The sequence below is a fragment of the Desmodus rotundus genome, chromosome 1 (genome assembly GCF_022682495.2).
Source record: "Desmodus rotundus isolate HL8 chromosome 1, HLdesRot8A.1, whole genome shotgun sequence".
NCBI lineage: Eukaryota > Metazoa > Chordata > Mammalia > Chiroptera > Phyllostomidae > Desmodus > Desmodus rotundus.
The window spans coordinates 107,691,872-107,716,872 of NC_071387.1; the positions used below are offsets into that span (position 1 = coordinate 107,691,872).

The 25,001-nt window shown below is 36.9% G+C and overlaps 1 protein-coding gene across 4 annotated transcripts in view; it reads right to left on the reverse strand.

The window, feature by feature from the left end:
- Window positions 1-25,001, reverse strand: part of TXNDC11 (thioredoxin domain containing 11) — a 58,077-nt gene that overhangs the window by 30,413 nt on the left and 2,663 nt on the right. Inside the window, exons 2-5 of one of the 4 annotated variants that reach the window (XM_053929213.2) lie at window positions 22,897-23,113; window positions 19,601-19,698; window positions 15,894-16,023; window positions 6,085-6,178 (exon numbers count right to left, since the gene is read on the reverse strand). In XM_053929213.2, the coding sequence (XP_053785188.1) occupies window positions 6,085-6,178; window positions 15,894-16,023; window positions 19,601-19,698; window positions 22,897-23,113 (539 nt within the window). Of the gene's footprint in view, window positions 1-6,084; window positions 6,179-15,893; window positions 16,024-19,600; window positions 19,699-22,896; window positions 23,114-25,001 lie in introns of those variants that run through there. The other 3 variants (XM_045204604.3, XM_071222220.1, XM_053929235.1) reach the window with 3 other exon arrangements.

Below are 25,001 nucleotides of genomic sequence, written 5' to 3' on the forward strand. Positions count from 1 at the left end.
GCCTTAGTTCTTACCTAGCAGCATTTACAATGCTTAAGAGATAAGTCATAATAGAAATAAAAGCATCTCCTATGATATATGACACCCTCTCTAAAATAATAGCAACATATTAAAAAGTCAGTTTCAGGTATGGGAATAAAAAGTATGAAATTCCTATTATGTTTACTCTAATGTGTACTAATCAATACCCAGAGGGCATTAGAACATAGGCAGAAAAATAGTTCCCTCTATAAGTGAGTATAGAGGGACGACAAATGAGATTATCTGAGAAAACCAAGTGATACTAGAGCCTCCTTTATTGAAGGGCAATAGTTAAATCCAATGCCTAGTCCAAACTCCCAAGAGTTAGACCCAAGAACCCAAGAAAATAAACTAATCTCAGTATCAACGTTGCTTAAGATGTCAGTGCCCTGTGTTTTCAATGTCTTTAAGAATGTCACCTACAGGGTAAGAAATCCTACCCTTCAGACCTCTTGATGTTGTATAAAATTTCATCACCTTACAGAAAAGTGCTCCAGTAGAGCACTTTTATGAATAAGGATATGGAGGAGGGTGTTTTTTATATATACTAACTCAATTTCACTAGTGAAACACAGCACCATCAGATGCCAGCTAGTAGAGTAGAGGGACCCTACATGGGACATATGTTTTTCCCTCTAATAAATTCTTCTTTAAACATTTCATTACAACAGTAGTTTGCAAAGAGTATTCCTTAGAAAATGGATGCCACGGGTCCACCTGGCAACTAAGCTTAGGAATTCTCAAAGGTGGTAGAAGGGAGTGAAAATGATATATTTAGTTAATAAGTTGAGTACGTTTTCAAGGTGACACTTAAGTACTATGTGAATTTCAACTCACTTCATTAGAATTTTAGTGCCAGGAGACATTGAGAAGCCAGTGGAAAGAAAGAGTAAGAAGAATGGACCAAGCAGGGGCTTCGTCCAGTCCTGTCCTGCTGTATAAGTGACACCTACACACTTGTCTTTGGAACACGAAAGGCCAGGCATGAAAAGAGTGGTAGGGTGGGAGGGGGTCCAAAATGACTTAACATCCCACTGCTAAAATCATTTTCATTTAAGCAATTTCAAGGCAAAGTGCCCTTTATTAGGCGTTCATTCACCCTTTTAGCTACAACATTGATCAACAGAATGTTACAGCTGTAGGAGTAAGAAGGCAAAACCTTGGCCTCAAGGCAATATATATTATCCGAAAAAAGCATCTATTCTGGTGGGAGACAGATGCAGTTAGTCGCACAGTGAGGACACCATGAAGTACAAAGAAGCAGATACACAGTGCTACAGGAAAAGGGAGGAAGAACACCTGTGTCCACTGGTTGGTCAAGTTATACAATATCTGATGTAGATGTTTTTTTAAAATCCTCACCCAAGGATATTTTTTTAAAAGATTTTAATTTATTTTTAGAGAAAGGGGAAAGGAGAAAAAAATAGAAGGAGAGAGACATTGACGTACGAGAGAAATAGCAATTGGTCGCTTCTTACACACTCCCAACTGGGGGCTCGGCCCGCAACCCATGCATGTGCCCCACCGGGAATCAAACTGGCAACCTTCTGCTCTGTGGGATAATACCCATCCCACTGAGCCACACAATACTTATATTGTGTGGGCCAGTGTAGATACTTTTAAGAAAACAGACACAATAGTTATTTTAAGTGCTTTAAGACTTTAAGACTATAGATTTTAAGATTATTATTTTATTCATACCCGAAGTAATTCACATAGGATGTGGCCGGCAAAAGCTAGCATTTACTGTATCTCCACCTTCTCTAATTTTACAGATACACAACATCAAACACAGAAGTCAAATATTTTGTTCAAGTTTACAGACCCCTTCAAGGGCAGACAAAGGATAAGGATGAGACACTGCCAGCTCCCAAGTCACTGCTTTCCCCCTAAACAGCACTGCATCTCTTTTGTAGGCAGAATGAAAAAAGAATGCCAAAGTTTATTGCAAATTTTCTTTTTTTAAAAAGTCACTAAATCACAGCAGAATATAACATTTACCAGAACACATTTTTACAGCAAATAATGAAACAAGATAAAAAATTTCAAGTAAGCAACATAAAAATATTGCCCTCTCTACCAATTTTCTTTAGGCAAAAAGATGGAAGGAAAGGAGGGAGGGAGAGAGGAAGGGAAGGAAAGAGGGAGAGAGGGAAGGAAGGGAAGAAGGAAGGAGGGAAGGAAGGGAAGAAGGAAGGAAGGAAGGAAGGAAGGAAGGCGGGCAGGCAGGCAGGCAGGAAGGGAGGGAGGAGGGAGAGGCCTGTCTGCCAAGATCAAATGTGAAAAAAGTTAAAAGAGGAATAGGCTTTATAGTCTGGGAAGAGTGAAATCTGAAAGTCTGGTTTTACTCAGGATCTTGAAACAAACACAGACTGTCGGCCCACAATTAATCATTCAACACTTTGAAATGCTTAAAGATTAATGAGGGATGTGTAAGACCTATTATAAAAAATTAAAAGAAAGGTTGGATAAATGAATAATCATGCTGTGATCCTAGAAAAGAAAGCTGAATGTCATGAATATGTCAATTACTTCTAAGTCAATTTATATATTAAACACAATTCCAACCAAAATCCAAACAAAAGCATGGACAGATATAAAGACTATTCCATAAAACACAAGAACTAGAGGAAGCAGAGTCCAGACTTTAGTTAAAATCAAGAAATGATATTGTATTTACTCATACAAAAAGAGGTATCTAGACCAAGAGAAAACAAAGAAATATACCCAATTACATTAAAAAAATATTTTACAATAAAACAGGCATCATTAAAATGAAGGGAAGAGAAAGCATTATTCTGTAAATGGTGCCGATTAGCCAATAAGAAGGGGGGGAAAATCAACTGTGCTCTATATTTAAGCCAAAGTAAATGCAAGTGGCATAAAATGCTAAATAATTTTTAAATTTTAAAAGAAGAAAGCTAACTAATTAGTGATCAGATTTTTAGGAAAAAAATGTTTGATCAAGAAAAAGGACCACAGATTTAACTACCTGAAAATACAGAACTGCTATATAACAAAATAATCACAAAAGTAAACTAGCTAGGAAAATAATAAACAGAAATATAACAAATTGTTACTGCTCATACCACCTAAAAGATGGGCCTACATAAACTGACAAATCAGCACCAAGACTGAGATCAACAGGTATTGGACATGGGTAACTGAGATAAAAAGAATAGTTAAAACAACAAAAAGAGAAAGTAGTTAATGTTAAGTGCTGAGATGATAAGTAAAATTTTCTTAATTTCCTTTATTATAATGTGCAAACATATCAAACATTATATAAATAGTCTGAAAAGAAAGGCATGGCAAAGTACCATGGGACCAGATCTTACAACTACACTCGTCACATTCTTCAAGGCAGGAATGCACTCCCCTCTAGCACACCCCAGCACCTATGCATAATGCTTCGCATGTGGTACCTGCTCAAAATATTCACAAACTGATGGCTAGCTAGCTTCAAGAAACAAATATCACAGAGTGTCCTTGCTATTTCTAAGACAATTAAAAATATAATTGAGGCAATGGAAAGACACGCGTTTTGTAAATGTTTGTGGCTTGCTGAACCAGAACATCTGCTTTCTACCACAACAGTCTTAATACTTCTTCAGTTAAGCTCTCTATAACCAAATGTTAAGTGTGTCAAATGTTTCTCAGGCCTTAATTTGTGTACACAATTTAAACACAACACTGACCCAGAATTTACACTTCAAATTGTACCATTAAACAAGAAGTGGGCATATGTTTCTCTTACTGAACATCTGCTGTTAATAGTAAGTAAAATACCATTTGACTTCAGAGTAGGGGGAAAAAAAGAGGGAAAAAAAGCCCAGATGCCCAAGGCATGATTTATTTTAGGTAGTCCTTTATAGTGCACATATTATGAAAAATCATTCCATAGATGTCTTTTATTTCTAAAAATGGTTCATTAAGCTTAAATGGGAGCTTATCCACAAAAATGAGGTGAAAAATGGTTAATTAGAATGAATCTCAGTTCTTGCAAAATTCACATGCAACAGGATTTTACAAGACCCAACCAGAATCACAAGATAGGGAAAAAACATAGTAAAGTTTTAAACCAGACTAGATTTATTACAAGAAGACATTTCCTAGAATCATTTGTCAAAATTAGTGATTTGACCAAAGAGGTTCATTTTGTACCTTCAAGTAGTTTTTACCCATTTATTACCCTCCCTTGATTAAAAACAGAAAAGAAAAGCCCTGGCTGGGTGGCTCAGTTGGTTACAGCACTGTTCCCATACACCAAGGTTGTGGGTTCAATCTCTGCTCAGGGCATATACAAGAAGCAACTGATGAATGCATAAGTAAGTGGAGCAACAAATCAAATGTTTCTCTTTCTCTCTAAAACACACACACACACAGAAAAGAAAAAGGGTGGGGGAAGGCTACTATCTTGTACTTGAAAACTTTTTTTAAAAAAGCAGTATTTTGGAAACCTATGAATGAAAAAGTAATTTAAGGTGTATCATTAGCAGATAACATAAACTAACCAGATAACAAAACAACTTTCCATGATATTGAAATATCCTCTTCAACTAAGAACTTCAATGGTACCATCATTTTAGTGAATGTGTCGAGATTTCTCTTCAGTTGAGATCTTCTTCAAAGGGCTTTAGTTTCTAAGATTTTTAAATATCTGCTTCTTAAGCTTATTTAAGTTGGTAGTACTTTGTTTTCAAAATTCAAATTAAGTCTTCTTAGTCATGTGAAGCTGTACAGCTCAGTCTTTCAAGTGGACAGAAGACATACTATGTGACACCTTGATTTCCTCTCCCAATGTCCCCTGATCAAAAACATAAATACAGCAGATTCTCTATGCATAAAACCTTAAGACCATTTATGTTAAAATGGCAAGTCATATAACTGTTTGATGTTTTGACAGTATAGTATCCTAACACCAAAAAATAGTAATAATAAAGCAATCCAATACCCAGTAATAGAAGGATGGTTACATATTTTTGATTAATCTAGTGGGGCAAAGACGATATGGCCATCAATATGATTACTCACTTGGCAAATAGTGATTGAGCCCCTGCTATGTACCAGACACTGGAGAAAGAATGCTAAACTGAAGACACACGGTCCTACCTTCAAAATCTCACAGACCAGAGAATAAGACACACATTAAACAAATCATCTCATAACTACATACATAAATACAAACTATGTTAAATGCTGTGAAAGGGCACCAAATTGAGATTGGAAACTGCAGAAGTGATATTTGAGGGGATCCTGAGGGATGAATAGGGGTTTGACAGGTGGGGAGCTGGGCCTAGGGAATAGGGAGGCAGAAGGCACTTTACAGGCAGGACTAGCACGTGCAAAGGCCCAAGTGTAAGGAAAAAAGGGCTAGAGTGAATACCAGTTAAGTGTACATGGGTCTAGCCCAGGGAAGGGGAGGGGGCTTGGAATAAAGGAGATGACAAGAGAGCAGGTGAAAGTGTATCCCACAGAGAACGGACAGGGACATTACAACTGATATAAAGAAAAGAACATGGAACAACAAGAAAAAATGGGCAGGACGCAATGTTTAATTTAAAAAGTAGGAACTCAAAGAATATACGATTTAGCTAAAGTAAAAAAAAATACAAATCTAAGAACAGTGAAACTGGCAGTAGGCTTACAGTGTAATGTAACATGATGTCTATACTTGTAAAAATACTTAAGAAAATGTATTCCTAAATTATGGTACATCCAAACTGACAATATGACCATTAAAAACTTGGACCAAATCTTATAACTATGAATACAAAAAAAGAGATTATGATATAATAAAATTTAAAGTACAAAATACATAACTGCAAACTGCATGATCAATCTATGTTCTAAAAAGCTAAACATTTAAGAGACTAAATTTGAAAGAGCTCGGTGTTTTCTGTTTGCCAATAGAACATAAAACAATATAATTATTTAATACAAATACAGAGAAAAGGAATCAAGAAAATGAAAATAATCATAAAGATAACATATGCGAAAGAAGATATTAATATACATACATTTTTGTTAAAGTTCTAATGTCTTAATATGAATGATTTTTACCTTTCTTTAATGAATGTAATGCTGAGGTGAAAAAGGTCAAATAACCAGGAGGCTGGGGCGAGCCACTGAACTCAAAATACCCAAGTACTCCAGGCTGCAGGAACAAGAGCAGAATTAGGTGACTGAGGTATTACTCACTAATCACTGTGGAACAGGGGATACTTTAAAACAAGAATGACATGCCATTATAATCTGACAACTGTAATTTTGCTTCATTTCATTTTTTTAAAAAGCCTAGACATACACAAAAAAATGGGGTTTAGGGTGGACCTTCCCTCCATTTAGACAACAGAGTTAATGGATACAATTTCAGCAGCTTTTACAGGGGTATTAATTCAGAGCTGAAACTTCCTCCCCTTTTCTTAAGTAGGTCTTTCCACTCTCTGTTGACAGTCTTCCTAAATCACTGGTTCAAAACCTCACCATCAAGTCAATTGCTTCTATTTAGCAACTCCAGGCAAGCTGTCAATTGCCTTGCAATCTTTCTTAGATCTCTCCCTCTATTGCTTCTTCTCAATCCAAACACACCTTCACACTTACTGGAAATCAGGTTAAATATGGTTAGCTTCACTTGTGTTCCAGATCTTTCCAGGGGCTCTTTCCTTCCCCCACACCCAGAACCTAGCACTCTACATTGGCAACCCTCCTTTCTCCTGAGGTCTGCCTGCAAAGGGCCCATCTCTTACCCTCTTGCTCCTCTACCCCTACAAACATATTTCTACCTGTTCATTCCATTTCTCTTAAGCTTAGGACAAAATACCCCTCCATTCTGCCAAACAAATAAATTATCCCCTTCCAGATACATTCTGCCTTCCTGTTCAGAATAATTTCTTCCATCTTTGAAGGCCCTGTGGTAGTCACTCAGTCTTGTTTGGTTCTGTAACATTTGTATCTGTCTTAAAAGCCAAAGTGAGATCCCTAAGGAAAGAATCTTAGGCTTGGAGTCAGAAGACTTAAACTCAAATCCAATAACCAAATGATCTTAGGTGAACATTTTAAAGAGAAGCCTCAGTTTTCTTATCTGGCAAATGGGACAATTCATCATGGGGGTACTGAGAAGAATGAGCTTAATGAACTATTAAGCACTAGGCAAATGTAAAGAATCCTCTCTAGCACTAAAACGTGTAATGTCATGCTCTTAATAAATACCAGTAGTGGTGGAGCTGATTTCAACATTGGGGCAAAATCAGACCCAAAAGGTAAGGTAGATATTTAATCTGCTGTTAAAGTTTAAAATCAGTAAGTTGTATTAAAAAAAAAAAGAGGAAATTTCTGATCTGTAGTGGAACATACTATCTTTCAAATCCACATCACTTGCTTATTCTCACAAGATTCACTTGGTTTTTATTCTGGTAAAAACTGAGATATTCAGAATGTTGAATCCTAATACCTAAAAAATTCCAGCAAACTAATTTCTCAAACAACTGAGAACATCGGAAAGCAAAGTATTGAAAACAGGATTTCCTTTTGCTAAATGCCTTCAAAATCTTTTTAACAAGCCAAACCAGAATTGGCTTAAAGTAGAATTGCATAGTTTGGGGTTCTTACAGTTTCAAACCAGGTCACGATGGTTTAATAAGCCTTACTACCAAGAACAATGGAAGACAAAATCTTCAGACATTCTAGTCACTTAGTAAATGTTGAATGCAAGATTACAAAAATGGAAACTATTGGAAAGAAAACTGACTCATTTAGGTTTTTTTAATATTTGGTTTATTTATTTAAGATTTTGTTTATTTTTAGAGAGGGGGAGGGAGGGAGAAAGAGAGGAACAGAAACGTCAATGTGTGGTTGCCTCTCACGCACCCCCAACTGGGGACCTGGCCCACAACGCAGGCATGTGCCCTGATCGGGAATGGAACCGGCAACCTTTTGGTTTGCAAGCTGATGTTCAATCCACTGAGCTACAGCAGCCAGGGCTCATTTAAATTTCTTTATATTCTGACCAATCTCTCAAACCAAAACTAAATGGAATAAATTAATCTAAATATTAACAAATGTTTCATTGCTATAAATTAAATGAAATGAATTTCAGCTCTCTTCTCACATTACATTATCTCTGGTGATTTCACAGAAGTGAACATATGGCCCATAAACACAGTTATATCTACATGCATGTATGCAAGTGCACATGTGTTTATGCATACACACATGTACACATGTACAGGCACTAATGGAAGCTTAAAAATTTTGAATCCTAAGTCTTCAAGGGAAACCCCAATTAAATCTTTAAAAAGGGACAAAGGCTGAACTGTTGGCAGGGGTCTGTTATGGACATTTCTGCAGTGTAAGGGTTTACTCTTGTTGATGGCATCACTGCCCCAATTTTTCAACAAGGGGCTACCTAGCTTGGACAAAGGAGCCTCTAGCTTCAGAAGAACCAGTATTGAACTTTTCAAGTAGTTTGAGCAAAGAAATTCTGTAAACAATACAAAGCAAATAATCTCATAAGCAAAATTATTTTCACTTTTCATTGCCAAAGAAACAGAGATCATAAGATTCAACAACTATATAAGATGATTTAAAGCTGTATACCAGCTATTTTAATAAAAGACACACACACACAAAGGCAAAATATATTGTGTTATCTTTCAAATATTCACAATCTATATTAATTTTGAAAATTGGCCTGTTTGAGCAGGTAACTTAAAATTAATATTTCAAAATAATAAAAAGAGGAAATAAAGTGCAGTGACAGTTATCTGTTTATTTCTACTATAAATTATCATTTAAAAGTTACTAAACTGGCTCTGGTTATGCTTTAAATAAAACAAATTTTGCAACCATTTCCCCAAAGTTTCAGTGTCTCCCCAACAGAAGCTGTATTTGAGAAGTGATTATATATTTCAGAGTTCCCTCCACAGTTATTCCTTAAATCTGGAAAAAGGGAAATTTGGGGAATAAAACATGCATAGTCACATATGCAGACCTTTCTAGGTCTAGGCCCCTTGTTTGTGCAGCTGCAAATAAACCAGTGGCTGGTTCAAAGGACAACTCTAACCCTGCTTAATAAACGTTTGAGGCTGTCTCTTAGATGAACCAGCGGAGCACATAAGCTAGCTTGACACTGGGTCACAGCCAGGATGCAAGCCCTGCTGGCACATAAGTTGTCCTTCCTCACTCTGCAGCTTACCATGTGTAAAGATCACCTGAGCCCAGGTTCCAACTGCTGTGTTTCTATTAGTCCACTCCCAGATGCTTAAATAGCTACCAGGGGAACAGTCATGGGAACTCAACTGTGGACATGAATTTTGAGAGGACACTACTCAAACCCTTGTTTATCTGTTTTCCTTTGTTATCTATCTCCACATTAGAACTCCATGAGACAGAGGCTTTCTTGTTCAACATCACATTTCCAGCACTGAGCAGGCACAAAATAAACATTAGTTAGTGAATGAATGGGGATAAAAAAGATAAATAAGACAATCCTCCTTTATCAAGTTTATAATTTAGCAAAGAACACAAGACAATGAATACCAGATTATAATTTTACCCACTTTGTGTTTTTAATTCCATTCCACAATGTACCGTATATTCAGTGCCTGCTACAACAAGGAGGTTAAAAATAGGCTATTTATAGGAGGCCAGCAAATGCTCATCAGCATTAAATACTTGTTTTCTAAGTGAATACTATTTGCAATGTGGCATAAATTTCAACAGATGAGGTACACACCCTCTAGTGGTCGTGAGAACAGTTACCTCAGTGTGTTTTTACTCAATAGCAATTGAAACATTTCTGCACTAATGTTAACTCACACCTAGAAAACTTAAAACTAGTTCACAGTGCTATAAAACTATAAATTGACAGAAACAGTATCTACTTGCTCAGCATTCAGAGCAGTCTTTTATTAACAAACAGTAGAACAGCAGGTACCAGACACTCTACTAGGTTTTTCTCCAAAATGCTCAGGTTTTCTGTCACCTGGCAATTTATCCATCACCACAATTCCCCCTCCAAAAGATTCCCAAGCCTTTTCCCATCCCACTTAAATGTGAAATAATTTGGTTTACCCTAACTGATAAGAATGAATGAATAGATGTATGCTAAATCACTACTCCTAAATGGATTAATTACAGGAATTCATGAAAAGATTTAGAAAACATTTTGGCTGCATATTTGGATAAAAGTCCTAAATAATACTATTGGCATTCAGTGGGTAAATTATAAGGTACAAAGCAGATGATTCTGATTAAAAAAAAAAAAGAAAATAAAACACTATTAATGAAGATACCTCAACCAAAAGATGCCTTAAAAAATACCAAAATTACAAGAGCCATAAAACTAGTGTCTTTGGAAGTGACATTACCATTACGCAGTCCTATCTCCTTTCTAATCAACTTAATGTCCACCAAAATAAAAACGACACTCGGATATGTTTGCCTATGTTGTCCACAAGTAATAAGGGACATTTTCCTGTCTGTATCTTTAACAGGCAAGAACCTCAAGGGAACAATTGGAGTAAAGGAAGAAAGTAAAATTTCTTAACATGGTTTATAATGAGATGACTTAAAGCACCTCAGTGTATGCTACAGAGGGGCAAGTTCACTTCAGTGTTTAGCTATATTCCTTATGTATAAGGTAGCTATGACTTTAGTGCATATCTGGGAAGAAAATTCTAAACCCTACCTACCCTACCTCCATATTGTGGTTATCATACATAGAATACTCCCAGTTTTGCAGAATAAATGCTAATTACCCAATTAATAACAACAAATGGTAAAAACTCTCCTCCTTTAACAGTAAGTCAACAGCCATGGCCCTATCCTTTATCACTATTTATTCTTAGAACCATTGCTAAAAATGAAGGAAGAATGAGTCAAATTAAGAAGCCAAAACCTTCAAAATTTTTCTATCATGAAAGAGAAGGGTTCAAAAATGACATAAAATAGTTAAATATTCAAAGTTTTAACATCTAGCTACCTTGTGAAGTTTCACTGAGAGCTTACTTAAGCATTTCTTTGTGCTTCCTTTGTACAAGGAAGAATTTGGGGAGCCAGACCTGGGCTACAGTCTAGTCTCCACTTAGGGTAAGACATCTCCACTCTCTATGCCTTATCTTCTTAACCTGTTCAAAGGATCTACGTTTTCCATTTATCTCATATGGCTTTTGGGAAGATGAGAAGCAAATGCATTGAAAAAAGGAGGGCACTTACCTATGCAGTTTACTCATTATCTGTTTGCTTGTAACGACTAAAGTACTTTGGAATTTAGAAAGTCAAGTATTTATACTGTTCACCCTTTAATGTCTTTCTGCAATGTTCAGTAAATTAAAAACAAATTATTTTCCTTAAAATTGCATCTGAGCTCAGAGTCATAGTTTGTAAACATAAAACTATGGCAAATAATGAACAATCTGATTTGGGCTGGTCTGAAATATCTAAGTCAAAATATTTTCCATTGGTCACAAACCTCTACTCTTCTAGGTAATTCATTATCAAATAACATGAAAAGGCTTTTGAAAGGATTCATCTGTAGGACTTACCCAAATTCAAACCAAGATACAATTAGAGGACTCCTCTCCATAACAGCAACATAAGCATACACGAATAGAGTTCAGTACATATTTATTATCATAAAGTTTATGTCAATATAGAAAGTCGTTAATTTCAGATCAACACTTCCCAAATAATAAATACAAACTGTATAATTTTATGATGTTCACAAATATATGGATTAGAGACAAATCAACTTAAAATTAATCAATATTTTTTTACAGATGTTATTTATTTATTTTTAGACAGAAGGGATGGGAGGGAGAAAGAGAGGAAGAGAAACATCATTGTGTGGTTACCTCTCACACACTCCCTACTGGGGACTTGGCCCGCAACCCAGGCATGTGCCCTGACTGGGAATCGAACCGGTGACCCTTTGGTTCGTAAGCCAGTACTCAATTCACTGAGCCACACCAGCCAGGGCTCAATACATTTTTTTAATGAGGGGAAAATTATCAAATGCACTACTACAAGACATCACAAACACATCTAGAGACATAAGCAAAGAAACAATGCCATTCTAACAAACCTCAGAAGTGCCACAAAAATATTAAATAACTATTTCAGCCTAATCCTGGTATACCTAAATTTAACATACTTGATAATGAAGTCCGTATTTATAAAAAGTATAAATTAGAGGATAAGACTCTTGGTCAACACAAGTATCTTTCTCAGTAAGATTTCTTTAAATCATCAAGGTCTTTAACATACCTAGGATGCATGCTTCTCTGGAGGCAGGGGTGGTGGTTACAGACGAAAAATTTAAAAGGTTGAGTATCAGGGACAGCTCTATTGATGACAATATAACTCACTCATCCCCCACAGATAACACTCCAGAATTCTCTATCAAGGCACTCCGTAATTCTCATCTTCTCTCTGTCACTCGTACAAGCAGATAAAGCTGCAACAATTAGACTGTGGCATTGTGTGCTACATGAAAAGAAGACGTGCATGTATTAACACCTATGAAGCATCATCTTAAGGCCTTATTTGGGGAACAATAATTTAGAACAGTGGTTCTCAAATGGGGCAATTTTGCACTCCTTCCCCCAAGGGACATTTGATAATGCCAGGATGTTTTTGGTTGTCACAACTAAGGGTGGGGAGGTGTTGCTAATAGTATCTAGCAGGTAAAGGCCAAGGATGCTGCTAAGCATCCTGCAAAGCACAGGACAGCCTCTCACCACAAAAAAAAAGTATCTGACTCCAAATGTTAATAATGCTGAGGTTGAGAAATCTTAATTCAGAGGAATGTCCAAAAGTAATTCAGAAGAATCCCCAAAAGTATGTGGTGCTCTAGAATGGGGCCTCCTTTAACTTTCCTATTTATTAAACTGTCAAATTATGACAGTGTTTTCATTTTTGGATCCGGAATATTGTCTTTATGTTCTCTCACACAGTGTGTGTAATACAATTGATATCACTTCTTTCTAGGCCACATTTGGTATGTTCCATGAGATAAATGGTCACAAGTGTCATCCTTGACTCTCGAGTTCTGTCACAATTAATCAATATTGCCCCTTGTCAACCAGATGATTTCATCTTAGTGAGAAGCAGCCCAGCAAAAGATAAAACTCATGACAAAAGCTATCTACAGTTTTGGGGAGGAAGTTCCTTTAAAGGCCAACAGAGGCTGTACAGGGGTCCCATCTTAGTAGCACTCTCTTGGTTCTGTTTAAAGGCATTCTAATCACTGCTATACTTCATTCTAATTAAGTGAGATGCCTGCCAAAAAAAAAAAACAAAAAACCCTGGAGTAATGTCACTAGCACATCAGTGATTCTGATGTGAACTCATTGTTAAACTGGGAACATAATCTCTAAAAGCACTGCTGAAAAGCAGGTTCAGAGAATGGAGACACTAAATAAAGGTTCTCATCCTTGCTGCTCAGTTGTAAACATGCATCTGTCTCTCCTGCAGATACAACTAGAGAGAACACTTCAAACATCTTAGAGGCAAGAAATAAAAAAAAAAAAGATTAGAAAGATCTGTAATACAGATGTTCAAAGGCACTGTCACAAAATACTTTTTGAACCAAAAACTGATGAACCTTCTGCCTACCTCTTTCCAACCTCTTCAAACTTCACCAAGGACTAAACAGTCAAGAGGGATTATCTGAGCCAACTCCCTTATTTTAGAGATGGACAATCTGTGTAAAACTCAGAAATCAGAGACTTGCTAATGTCAGAGCTAAATCTCAGGCCTCTAGAAAGCTGAGTCCTCCTTATCACATGACCTCTGCTAAGAACTGACTCAGATCTCTCTGGATATAAATTTCTGATAGAGCTGAAGATAATCATAAAGCTGCCCTCAGTGCTCTTACTAGGGCCAATGATCTCAATTTCTTTCTTAAATTTTTTTTATCATCCTCACCAGAGAAACAATTTTCATAGCTTTTAGAGAGAGGGGAAGTAAGAGAAATACCGTACACACGTGGATCGGGGATCAAACCCACAACTTAGGCATGTGCCCTGACTGGGAATCAAACCCACAACCTTTCAGTTATGGGACGACAATCCAACCAACTGAGCCACACCGGCCAAGGCAATAATCTCAATTTCTTCTACACTTTTTTTTTTGGAAGGGTAAACACATGTTGTATTATATCTGTTGATGTTCCACAGCTCCTCTCCCAATTTTCTCTTTACTTTTCAGAAGAGATTTAAAACTTAAAGAAAAAAACAAAGGGTAACAATCAAAACTGGGCACAGTATTTTACAAAAGTCTCAACAGCACACAACTGAAGAAAGACTGCTTGGCCCTTACAGGTCATATTTTTCCTCTTAATTATAAGTAGGGAATGCCAGCAGGCATCATGCACATTTTAGGTTCTCTCAATAGAGATAAATATACAAGATTTTTCTCATTTATTGGAACTTCATCCTGGGCATTTTCATCTTACCTTGTTTAGTGTGAGTTACAGATGAGGAAATGGAGGCTTAAATGGGTTAAGTAACTAGTCCCAGGACAAACAGCTAACAAGTGATAGAGCTCAGCTTGGACTCAGGCCTGTCTGAATCCTGATTCTCCACCATTTTGCTATACCACCTCTAGTGACTCTCTGCCTGCCATCTACTACAAATCTCCATGAAAACCCACTAATCAGACAATTACTGCATCTAAGAGTTAAAAGAAGTTTCAAGAACACCCTGTTTCAGGCCCCTGATGCCTGGCAGGTGAGTAACCTATCCCAAGTCACAGACCTAGAGACTAGGTGCAGACGCCCCACCTCCCAGTATAACTTCTGCCCACCAGCCTACCCAGGCAAAATGGGAGACAAGCATGTGAGGGGCACAGAAATCCATCCTTTATCCACATTAAGAGTAAAGAAGCATTTACTGTAATACACACATCTGAGAACTACAAGCAGAACAAGGTATCGATACTGCTGCTTGGGAAATCTGCTCATAGTTAACAAATAGTATTTCTAACACGAATGGAAAAGCTATAAATGATGTTCTAGTGAAAAATAATCCATATCCAATCTACACAGTGCAGAAATTCAACCCATGACTATTACTAAATTCTAAATTAGTGAGGTTTGGATTCATATGGTTTTTATCTCTATCAGGTACTTATGGTCTTGGTTTTGTTGTATCTAAGTATCATTTTTACTTTTTGCTAGTTACCTGGTGGTCTAGTGGATTCGGCACTTTCACTTGTTGTACCCAAGTATGATTTTACACTTGCTCCAATAAAGTTCTTGTGAAACTCTTTTTAACATTTTATTGAGATTATTTTAAGCTTTATACTGGCCTGTCAATAATAAGCTGTTCTGCATACACATTGAACATCCTACAAAAATAATTTATCAGGGGTTGAAGCTGTCAACGGGAAAGCAGTAGAGAAGTCATGTTAGGAAACTTACTGATAAGACCTTAAAATAGGTATGCACTTAAAATATAAAAGAATGTATTTCCAGTTGTGTCTTGTTTTTAAAGGCTAAACTGAAAAACCAGATATCTCATCAGTCAAACGCCATATGGCATCAAATAAAATTTTTAGAAATTTGCAGCTGCATATAATTGTAAGTTAATCCTTACATACTCTAAGTCAATTCTGAAACAAACTGAAAGTCGTTGAAAACTTCCAAATAAAAAATAAACAAGGTTTTGCAAGCATTCTATTTTCTCCAAACTCACTTGACTAAACCATCCCTATAATCAAGTATCTCAAAAAGCATTTAACTGGACTTATCTATAATGTAATCTTTTAATTGCTGCAAATCAGGAGGTATAAACAACTTTTCTAATACAAATAATCCAGTAAAACCCAGTGAAGCCTTGGGAATGGGAGGAGATATGAAAGACAGGTACCTCGTAGTTTGAGAGAAAATCTAGTAATTCTGATTGAGATGGGATGTACAGAAGTGGTTTCATCACCCGGCGGACAAACTTCTCAATGTAAACAGCACTCATGGGGCCTTTGTATTCGATTGGTCCAAAACTAGTACCAAAAAAATAAAAAATAAAAATAATACACCATGCATTAAACCTGTAATGTAGAACTGAAATCGCCAACAACACAAAATGAAAATGTCCTGCTTTAGGATCCTGACTGGTTCCCAGGTAAGCGGCATTCTTTGTCTCAGGAGGTGACTGGAGGGCCAATTAAGAAGCATTTATGTGAAGAGAGGTACAAGCAGCCATTGCAAGCAATCTCTGACAAATGAATTAATCCCCACATTTCCTTAAAAAACAAAATAGAAAGGCAAACTTGGAAACTGACCAAGTGGTAAAGGATTCCAGGATCTGAACTACACAAGTCAATGTAGAGGGGCAGACTTTCCTTTGAGCAGTTGGCCCTTGGCCTACTAAAAAGTAGTTACTAAACTTTCCCATAGGCACTTACACAAAGGATCACTAAATGAACTTTAAACCTATTTAAAGCTTTACTGCAACAACAAAAAATTATGTGAAGATACAAGTCAGGGACTTGTATAAAGAATTTTCCTTATTTTTCCATTCCAGTTGTGTGGGGGGATGCACAGGAATTTAACTTAGTTTTGCTAACCAATACCAGTAACATTCAGTTACCCTCCTAATAAGCTCATCAGAATCCTCACATGGCTTTCTTCCATTTTGTACAAGACCAACAGACACTGCTCAAGTATAATTGAATGGTATATATGTGAAAGGGGTAGGGAATATGGTAAAATTCAGCAACTCCATAACCATTCTTCTCTCTAAAGAGAAACTGACATTAAGCTTACTGTTAATAGCAAGAACAGACAGAGCACAGTAAAGAACTATATAAATGCTACGGTCATAATACTATAATATATGATTTCAGAAATTAACACACATATAATATGATAAGATAAACAATTCTTCAGTGTGCACTGCAGAATATGATGCGAAGGAATATTAGCATGAAAAAGTAAAAACAGCATTCTACATGCATAACTGGAAGAGAGAATTAACGATTCTATAATTCGAGACATACTACAACAAATTTGCTAACTAATTTTAACAATTAGTTTAAAAATCACCGCCATCAACCTCCAACAATGTTTAAAGGAAGAAATAAAAAAAAATCATCTGGTAACTTCTTTTATTCAGCAAAAAGGAGCCAACCAATATGGAAATCTCATCTACTCAAGCAAAGAGGCTCTGCTGAGTTTTCCTGGCATTATGTTACAAGGGTCCCAGTGACTTGTAAGGAGAAGAACCCAGAGTGCAGGAAGGGGAGCATGTTATAGCAACACACTATAGCCATCACCATAGGACAAACTGACCTAGGGCTGCTGAGCTTTATACAGTGTTTTGAGAAACTACTCTCTGCTTCAGAACATTTTATAAATTATCTTTGTAACTGGTATTAATACAAGACAAAAAAGTGAAATGGGCTTTCACAAAACAGAAAAGCCTATTAATTTCTTTAAGCAGCTACAACTAGGTGAATCATTATACATACAACAGAAACAACACACACAACAGCAGCAGTCTGTCCAGTGATGAGACTCAAGGGTCACATTTGCAAGCACAATGACCAAAAGAATCTCAAGACAACCAAATACTCACAAGAGTTTAGTAGAAGGGATAGTCATTCATGTGTTATATGTAAAATAGAGGGTTTGAAGAGTCTTTTTTTTTTAACTTTTAAATTCTCACCCGAGGATATGTTTATTGATTTTAAAGAGGAAGGGAGAGAGAGAGAAGGGGTAAAGAGCAAAACATCGATGTGAGAGAGAAACATTGATGGGCTGTCTCCCATACATGCCCCAACTAGAGATTGAACCTGCAACCTAGGCATGTGCCCTGGATGGGAATCAAATCCTCACCCTTCTGATGTGCGGGACAACTCTCCAACAGAGCCACCTGGGTAGGGTAAAGATTTTTAAACAGATTATGAAAAGGTAAAAGGCTACCTTTTGAGTATTCCTGTGACTTAGCACTTTCTTCTGGTTTTGACACATTGGGAATGGCACATGTTGAAATGAGAATTAATAGGCCTGGACTGACTTAAACAAGTAAAACTTTAACAGGTAAGGATGAGGGGCAAGCACTTCAAGGTGAGTACCAAACTCAAATTCCTCATCTATAAAATGAGATCTTTATATCTTTCTAAAGTTTCCTTCATGTCTTTTCAGTATTTCTATAAAACTAAGAAAACAAACAATGTAAGAAAATACTGCAAATCACATATCCCAAAATGACGTTTTTGTACTTGATTCAAGGAAATTCTACTGATTTTAATGTCACATCAAGTTAAGTCTACTTCTGGGCAGCTGGCTTGGACATACAGTTGCAAGTCCTATACTCCCCGCTAGGCATGTGTATCCAATTTCCTATTACCAAATATTTTCTAGTTCCAAGAAAAGAAATGCAAGGTCATCATCCCATTAACAGAGTAGAGACTTTTAGAACCTTCAAGTACAGCACTTTATACTTATCTTAGAAAAAAAAAGTAATGAGAAAGTTACTCTGAAAAAGTATTCATATATCTAGAAGAAATTCTGAGGGTGGAGATGGGGTAGGAAAGGACGTTCTGCCCAAATAACTATTTAATAGCTACCGAGAAGCAACACTATATGCCACACAACACTTTATGTTAGAGACATGGAAGTGGGATGGAATGTGACAGATAATACACAAATGATAATTTGTTGATGTTTATTATAAATCCCCATTGATTAGGCCCAAGAAATTTAGAGGGAGAGAAAAAAATAAAATCTAAAAAGTAAAACTCTTACTAATCACATCTACTTTACCCATTTTACCTTCATGAACAAACTTCAAGCCAACTACATTGAACATTGAACAAAGTCCAGAATCCCATCTCATGTCTCCAAAATCCTTCAAGTCAAATTTTAAGAGGTACTTAACACCTATAGCAAGGTCTGGGAAGTACTCCAAAATCAAACACCAATATTTCTGCAGCAAAAGGAATAAACTGGCAACTTAAATGGGATGAAGACTATAGGCAGCCTCTTGTTACTTCAGGACAGATGAATGCATTTGGGGACAAAATTTATGAAGTCTTTCAGGTTTTCAGAGCTTTTTGGATTTCAGAATTATGGATACAGGATTGTGGACTTGTAGTAATTTTCTTCCCAATTGAAAATATGGGAAGATACCCTCTCAATTATGCTATCCTATGCTATCTTGCCAAATAAAGGATAAGGCCTTTTGTGTATTTTTATACCATAAAATACTTTTAGAACATCTGAAATGCACAGCCACACAATGGAGTAACTGGCACTATTAAAAACAATGCAGTAGAATACATAATAACATGAAAAGATATTCACAAAAATAACAAAAAACAGTTTAGGAAAGAGTATTACTACATGATACCATGTTTTTATTTTTTTTTTAAAGGGGGATATTCACTGACAGGAGAATATAAATCAAAACACAGTGGTTATGTACAGCTGATAAAATTATCCAGATCCTTTTATTTTATTTTTGCTTATATGTATTTTATCAATCTATCTAAAATTTTTAAATAGAAAAAAACAAAATCACTTCAAAATTTGTAAACTTGGTTGGAATTAGAAACACTACTTAAAATTTCTTACCTCCGATGATACAGATATATTACAGGAAAATAAAAGAAATGCTTCTGTTTTCTGCATTTTCCCTGGTTCCACCAACAGTTAATTGCCACAAACAACACCTGCAGAGCCAAAAAAGGTTTCAAATGACTATGATTAACAACTGAAAAACTACAGACTTAGAAGATAAAATTATAGATATGGAACTATTCCTCTCTGAAACAGAAAGTATAAAAAAATTGTTTCAAGAGTTCAAAAAAGGCCATCATTGACTGTTATGATAAAAAAGAAAGACTCTTATTTGTAGTGTCTAGCTAGGACTGAGTATTTCAGAGTCTGGCTCAAGAGGAAAATGATTTCCTTTGATGTCTAAAGGGAACAAACACCAAAGAGCTTTTCGTAAACATGATTAACCTAAAACTTAGTAGAAGCATATGTATTTTGATAGTTATACTGAGCATCTGAGAATGAAAAAAATGCTACCTGCCAATAAAACATCCCAAATTTCGAAGGACCATTTTTAATGGCTATATTAAAAACTAATAAAGATAATAGATGATTAAAGCTATCTTCTAAAACATAGTATTAAATAGCAAAAAATATGGATTAAGTACCTATTTTTAGGTGGATACTGAAGTATTTAAGAAATGTCCCTAATATCTGCAACTTACTTTGAAATGTACCGCAAATTAGATGAATAGTTAGACTGGAGCAAAGTTTAAAACAGAGTTTGGGAGTATTGAAATTTTGGGTTTGAACTGTTGTGAGGGTTTTTCCGTTGTTGTTATGCTTGCTTTTGTTGTGGGGGGCTCTCCTATATACTAGATGTAGGATGATGTATCATGTTTAGCAGTGTTCCTGCTCTTTACCCACTAGATGCCACTAGCTTTCCCCTCTCAAGTACCAAAAACATACCTCCGGACATTGCCAAAGGTTCCCTAAGGGGCGAAACTGCACTGGCTGAGAACCACTGATTAGAGGGATAATTCAGCTGACTAAATATATAATAAAATGTTAACAGTAGAATTTAAATGGCAAGAAGATGGGAAGTTCCTTCACCTTTGCTATTTATTTTAAATTTTTCATAATTAATATTGAAAAAATATGAAGACTACAAAAAGGTACTTTTAGATTCCTTATCTTTACTAGATAGCAATATTGCTCAAACTTACTGGAAACTCTTTACAGCTCCTTTTAGAGTCTATTTATGGGAAAGAAAAGCAAACATAACTTTACATAAGGCTGACATCTCATTTTTCTACTCAGAAACAGGGCACAATCTGCCTTGGTTACTCATTTTACTAAGCCATGTGGCTCAAAAGATTTTTGCCTGTTTCTGAAAACAAACCTGCTCCTTTACCCTACTGAGAACACAAAACAATAAGCCCCCAACTTAGAAGGAGCTGGGAAAACTTTTTGAAAAAAAGGCAGTGCCAGTCAGTTGTTGATGGCACTCTACCTCAACCACTTGTCGTGTGATCTTTAACGAACTGCTGTGCCCTCTAAGCCTGCGGTCCTGCCTCAGAAGAACAGGGACACCAACATCAGCCCGCAGCGCTGTTATGCAGAACAGCACAGGACCAGGCACTCCCAAACACTGTTCCTGTGTAATCACTCTGAAGGGCATACTGCTTAAGCTGGCAGTAAGATAATAAGTGACTGACACTCTAATATGTAATAGATTCTCCACTGGCTCTCTACATTCAAAAAACGTGGGGAATGACTGGCAAAGTGGTGATTTCCTTTATGCTAACATACTGCTTGCCTCCCATTGCTCCTCCATTAGAGTTCCCATTTTCTCCCTGGAAGTATCTGCCAGCTTGATTACTATTTGCCTTTTAATATTAGGGCTGGGGGACAGTAAAGGAAAGATGGGAATAGATCAAATCCATGGCCCCATAGTTGGAACACAAAATTATTCCTCTCCCCCCACACCCCCAAGAATCACTGTTACAAGGACTGAAGAGTTATATTTAAATAGTACTTGGTACCACATTCAGGGATATGTAATGGTTAAGCTTTACTAGGCTGAGTAGGAAGTCTTGTCACCATTTATAACATTCTTTCTAAGAAAAACCAACTGAAAGTTCCAAATGAACTTCTGGAACTCAGCTGTCTGCTTAAGTAACCTCAGATCAGTGGGTCCCAGCAGCAGCCTCTAAGAAGTCTATGCATGCTTTATTGCTTCTTGCAATGACTGGGGAAGGTGGGGGACTACAGGGCTTGTGGTGGGTGGTAGGCAGGGGCTATGGTAGATACCCCGCAATGCTTAAAACTGCTCTACACAGGGAAGAGTCATCCCAGAGTAGTTGGGCTCTGCCTAACACTGATGTTGGGGAAAACCTGTTTGTTGGAGCCCAGAACCTAACTCCATTTTATATGTGAACCCAAAGTATGGTTTTGGTGTTCACTGCATTTCTCAGGAAGGCAACTTCTATGTCAATTGAGGGAAGAAAGTACTTTATTTGGTTCAGAACTTTACCAAGAGCTGTTTATTCTTTAGAAAAATCAAATCACCCCCATGGTATCTGAGTCCAACACGTTATACCTTTATCAATTTATATTTATAACCATCCCATCCACAGTAGCTCTACATAAAGGTGCAAGGACTTATTTTACCCAAGCATTTACAAACTCAAACATACGATTTGATTATACATTACTTTGCCCCCCCCTTTAAGTTATAATTAGTGCATTAGATTAACTACTTTGAAATTTCATGTGTAGGAAGGTTTTCTCATCTATGAATTCCTTTTCAGGGCATAAAAAGGAATAAATATAAGACTTGTTTTATAAAGAGCAATTTGATCCACTGGGTTGAAAACCACTGCCATACAGGTAACTCATTTGCCTACATATCCCTCTCACCTAGCACAAAGGATACACTCACTCATTACGCATTTGTTAAACATAGTTCCGATCCAAATATGAGGATTAAAAGGTCAGCCAGCTATACTGTAGTCATGATACATAAGTTTCTCCTAAATAAAATACTTAAATAGCAAATATCAAATAGGTATTCAACTAGGACTTTCAGTCCCCTGCCTACTTCAGCACAAAAACCAAACAGCGTGGCACTCTGGAATGAGCACTGGCCTACATCATGAGATGTAGAATCTGGTCCTGCTGCTAACCAACCGGAATCATCACAATCAGAAAGAAATCCTTTGCTTCTTTACAGAAAGCTTTAGAATTTACAAAGTGCTTGTGGCCTTCAACTTGGCAAAATTAGCCAGCTGGGTAAGATGTCTCTATGTGGACAACCTGCTCTGCAACAGGACTGACAGTCATTTGATTCTTAGGCCGAATGTCAGCATTACCTGGTCTGAAAGCTGACTCGCTGCTTGCTCAACTTCTGCCCTGGCAGCGATGGACTGTCCACACCACGGGGCATAGAAGAACAGCAGCACCACCTCCGAATCCCGGCGAACCTGTTCTGCGTAGTCCAGCTGACCCTGGAAGAGGTCAAGAACCGGAGACCTCGAGGAGAAAAAGCTGACAGGTGGCTTTGCTGGTATTATCACATCTTTTGCTCGACTAAAAAAGAGCAAACACAAACAAGATCGCTGAGTTTATTTTCTTCTAACAACAGCTTCATGTGGAATAATGAAGCTTGGGTCTTCTTTTGAATAAGAAAATGGAGTCCCTAAAACACTGTCCTGGAGTAAAAAAGTAATATTCTGTATTAAGGCAATATGTGTCTGAGAGAATGAAAGACATAAAAAATATGCTAGAAATTATTCTATAATATTGCCTCCCCAGGTGTAGAGTGGGACAGCAGTGGAGAACAGAAGAGAAGAATATCTCGGAATAATCCATATTCTTGCCTCCACACCCAAGATTCACCTTCATCTCTCTGCAGTCTTGTTCTCCACAGGAGCCACCAGTAAGCTTGCTCAGAATTAAGGGGACAGAGCACATGTGGCTTCTGCTAATATGATTTCTATAGGAAATGCTTACATCTCAACTCAACCTTGAGAAAACATAAAGCATATTAGCTGGAGTTGGCCTGTACTTATCCAGGGCATTCAGGCAAAAGTAATAATTAAATAGTAATACAGATTTTTCCACATACATATCATAATTCAAAGGTTAATACAGATGAGTAACAAAGTAACAGACCATTTAACTAGAACACAAGCTTCTTGAGTACTTGAGAAGAGAGAGCTCAGAAGGAAAAAAAAAAGAAGAAGAAACAAGTGGTCAGAAGTCACAGAGCTGTCACAACTTTCCCATTAAGACAAAAAAGGTCTCCCTGGCTGGGTAGCTCAGTTGGTTAAACCATTGTCTGGATATGCCGAGGTTGCAAATTCGATATCCGCTCAGGGCACATACAAGAGTCAACCAATGAATGCATAAATAAAAGGGACAACAAATCAGTATTTCTCTCTCTCTCTCTCCACCCCTTCCTCTCTCTCTAAAAACAGTAAAAAAAAAAAAAAGACAAAAAGATCTTTGCTGAGGTTGCTTCCCAGCAAATTAAAGGGGCCTAAAACCCCTTGAGTTATCCACATAACTCCACTAAAAAGGCATAAAACCATTATAGCAATTTAGCTAAGAAACCAGGAGAATAAAAATGAAACCCTAAAAACAGAAGGTGCAAATGAAAAACAAATAACCAGGAGTTACACTTAAACCCAACCATATCAGCAATTACATAAATATAAAAAGACCGTACCATCCAATTATGAGGAAAAGATTGCCAGATGGGATAATGAAGCAAGACCCAATCATATGCTATGAAAGTGACACATTTTAAGCATAAAGACATAGATAGAATGAAAGCATTAAGGATAGGAAAAGATAAACCATCTAAATAATAAGCATAAGAAGCAGGAGTAACTCATTAGGTGAAAGGATAAATACACTGGGGTATATTCTTACAATTCAATATTACTTGGCAATAAAAAAGGAACTGATACATACTATAACTGGATGAGTCGAGTCCTGTTCCAATTGCACCTTAAGTGTTAATAACATAATCTGAGAAAAAATATATGTGTGTGACAGGCAAACAAATGATAATTATCAACTTAGTATTGCTGTTTTGCATGTTCACAGCAGTCCCTAAAGTCAACACACCGGATAAAATATGTGGCCCATCAAAAACCAAACACTGTCAGGGAAGAGAGCCATATGCCTCTGCTCCACCAGAAACATTCACAAGTTTCCATTTAACTCTTTAATTTGCTAAACATTTTTGAGAAACTGTACCTAGATCAAAGATTTCCTGCAGCTTTTTCTTTTTCTTTTGAGAGAGAGCGAAGCATCGATTTGTTGTTCCACTTATTTGCATTCACTGGTTGATTCTTATATGTGCCCTGACCGGGGACTGAAACCACAACCTTGACATATCCGGACGACACTCTAATCAAACTGATTGCCCCGCCTCGGCCTCCTGCAGCTTTCAAGTCTAAGTCTCACG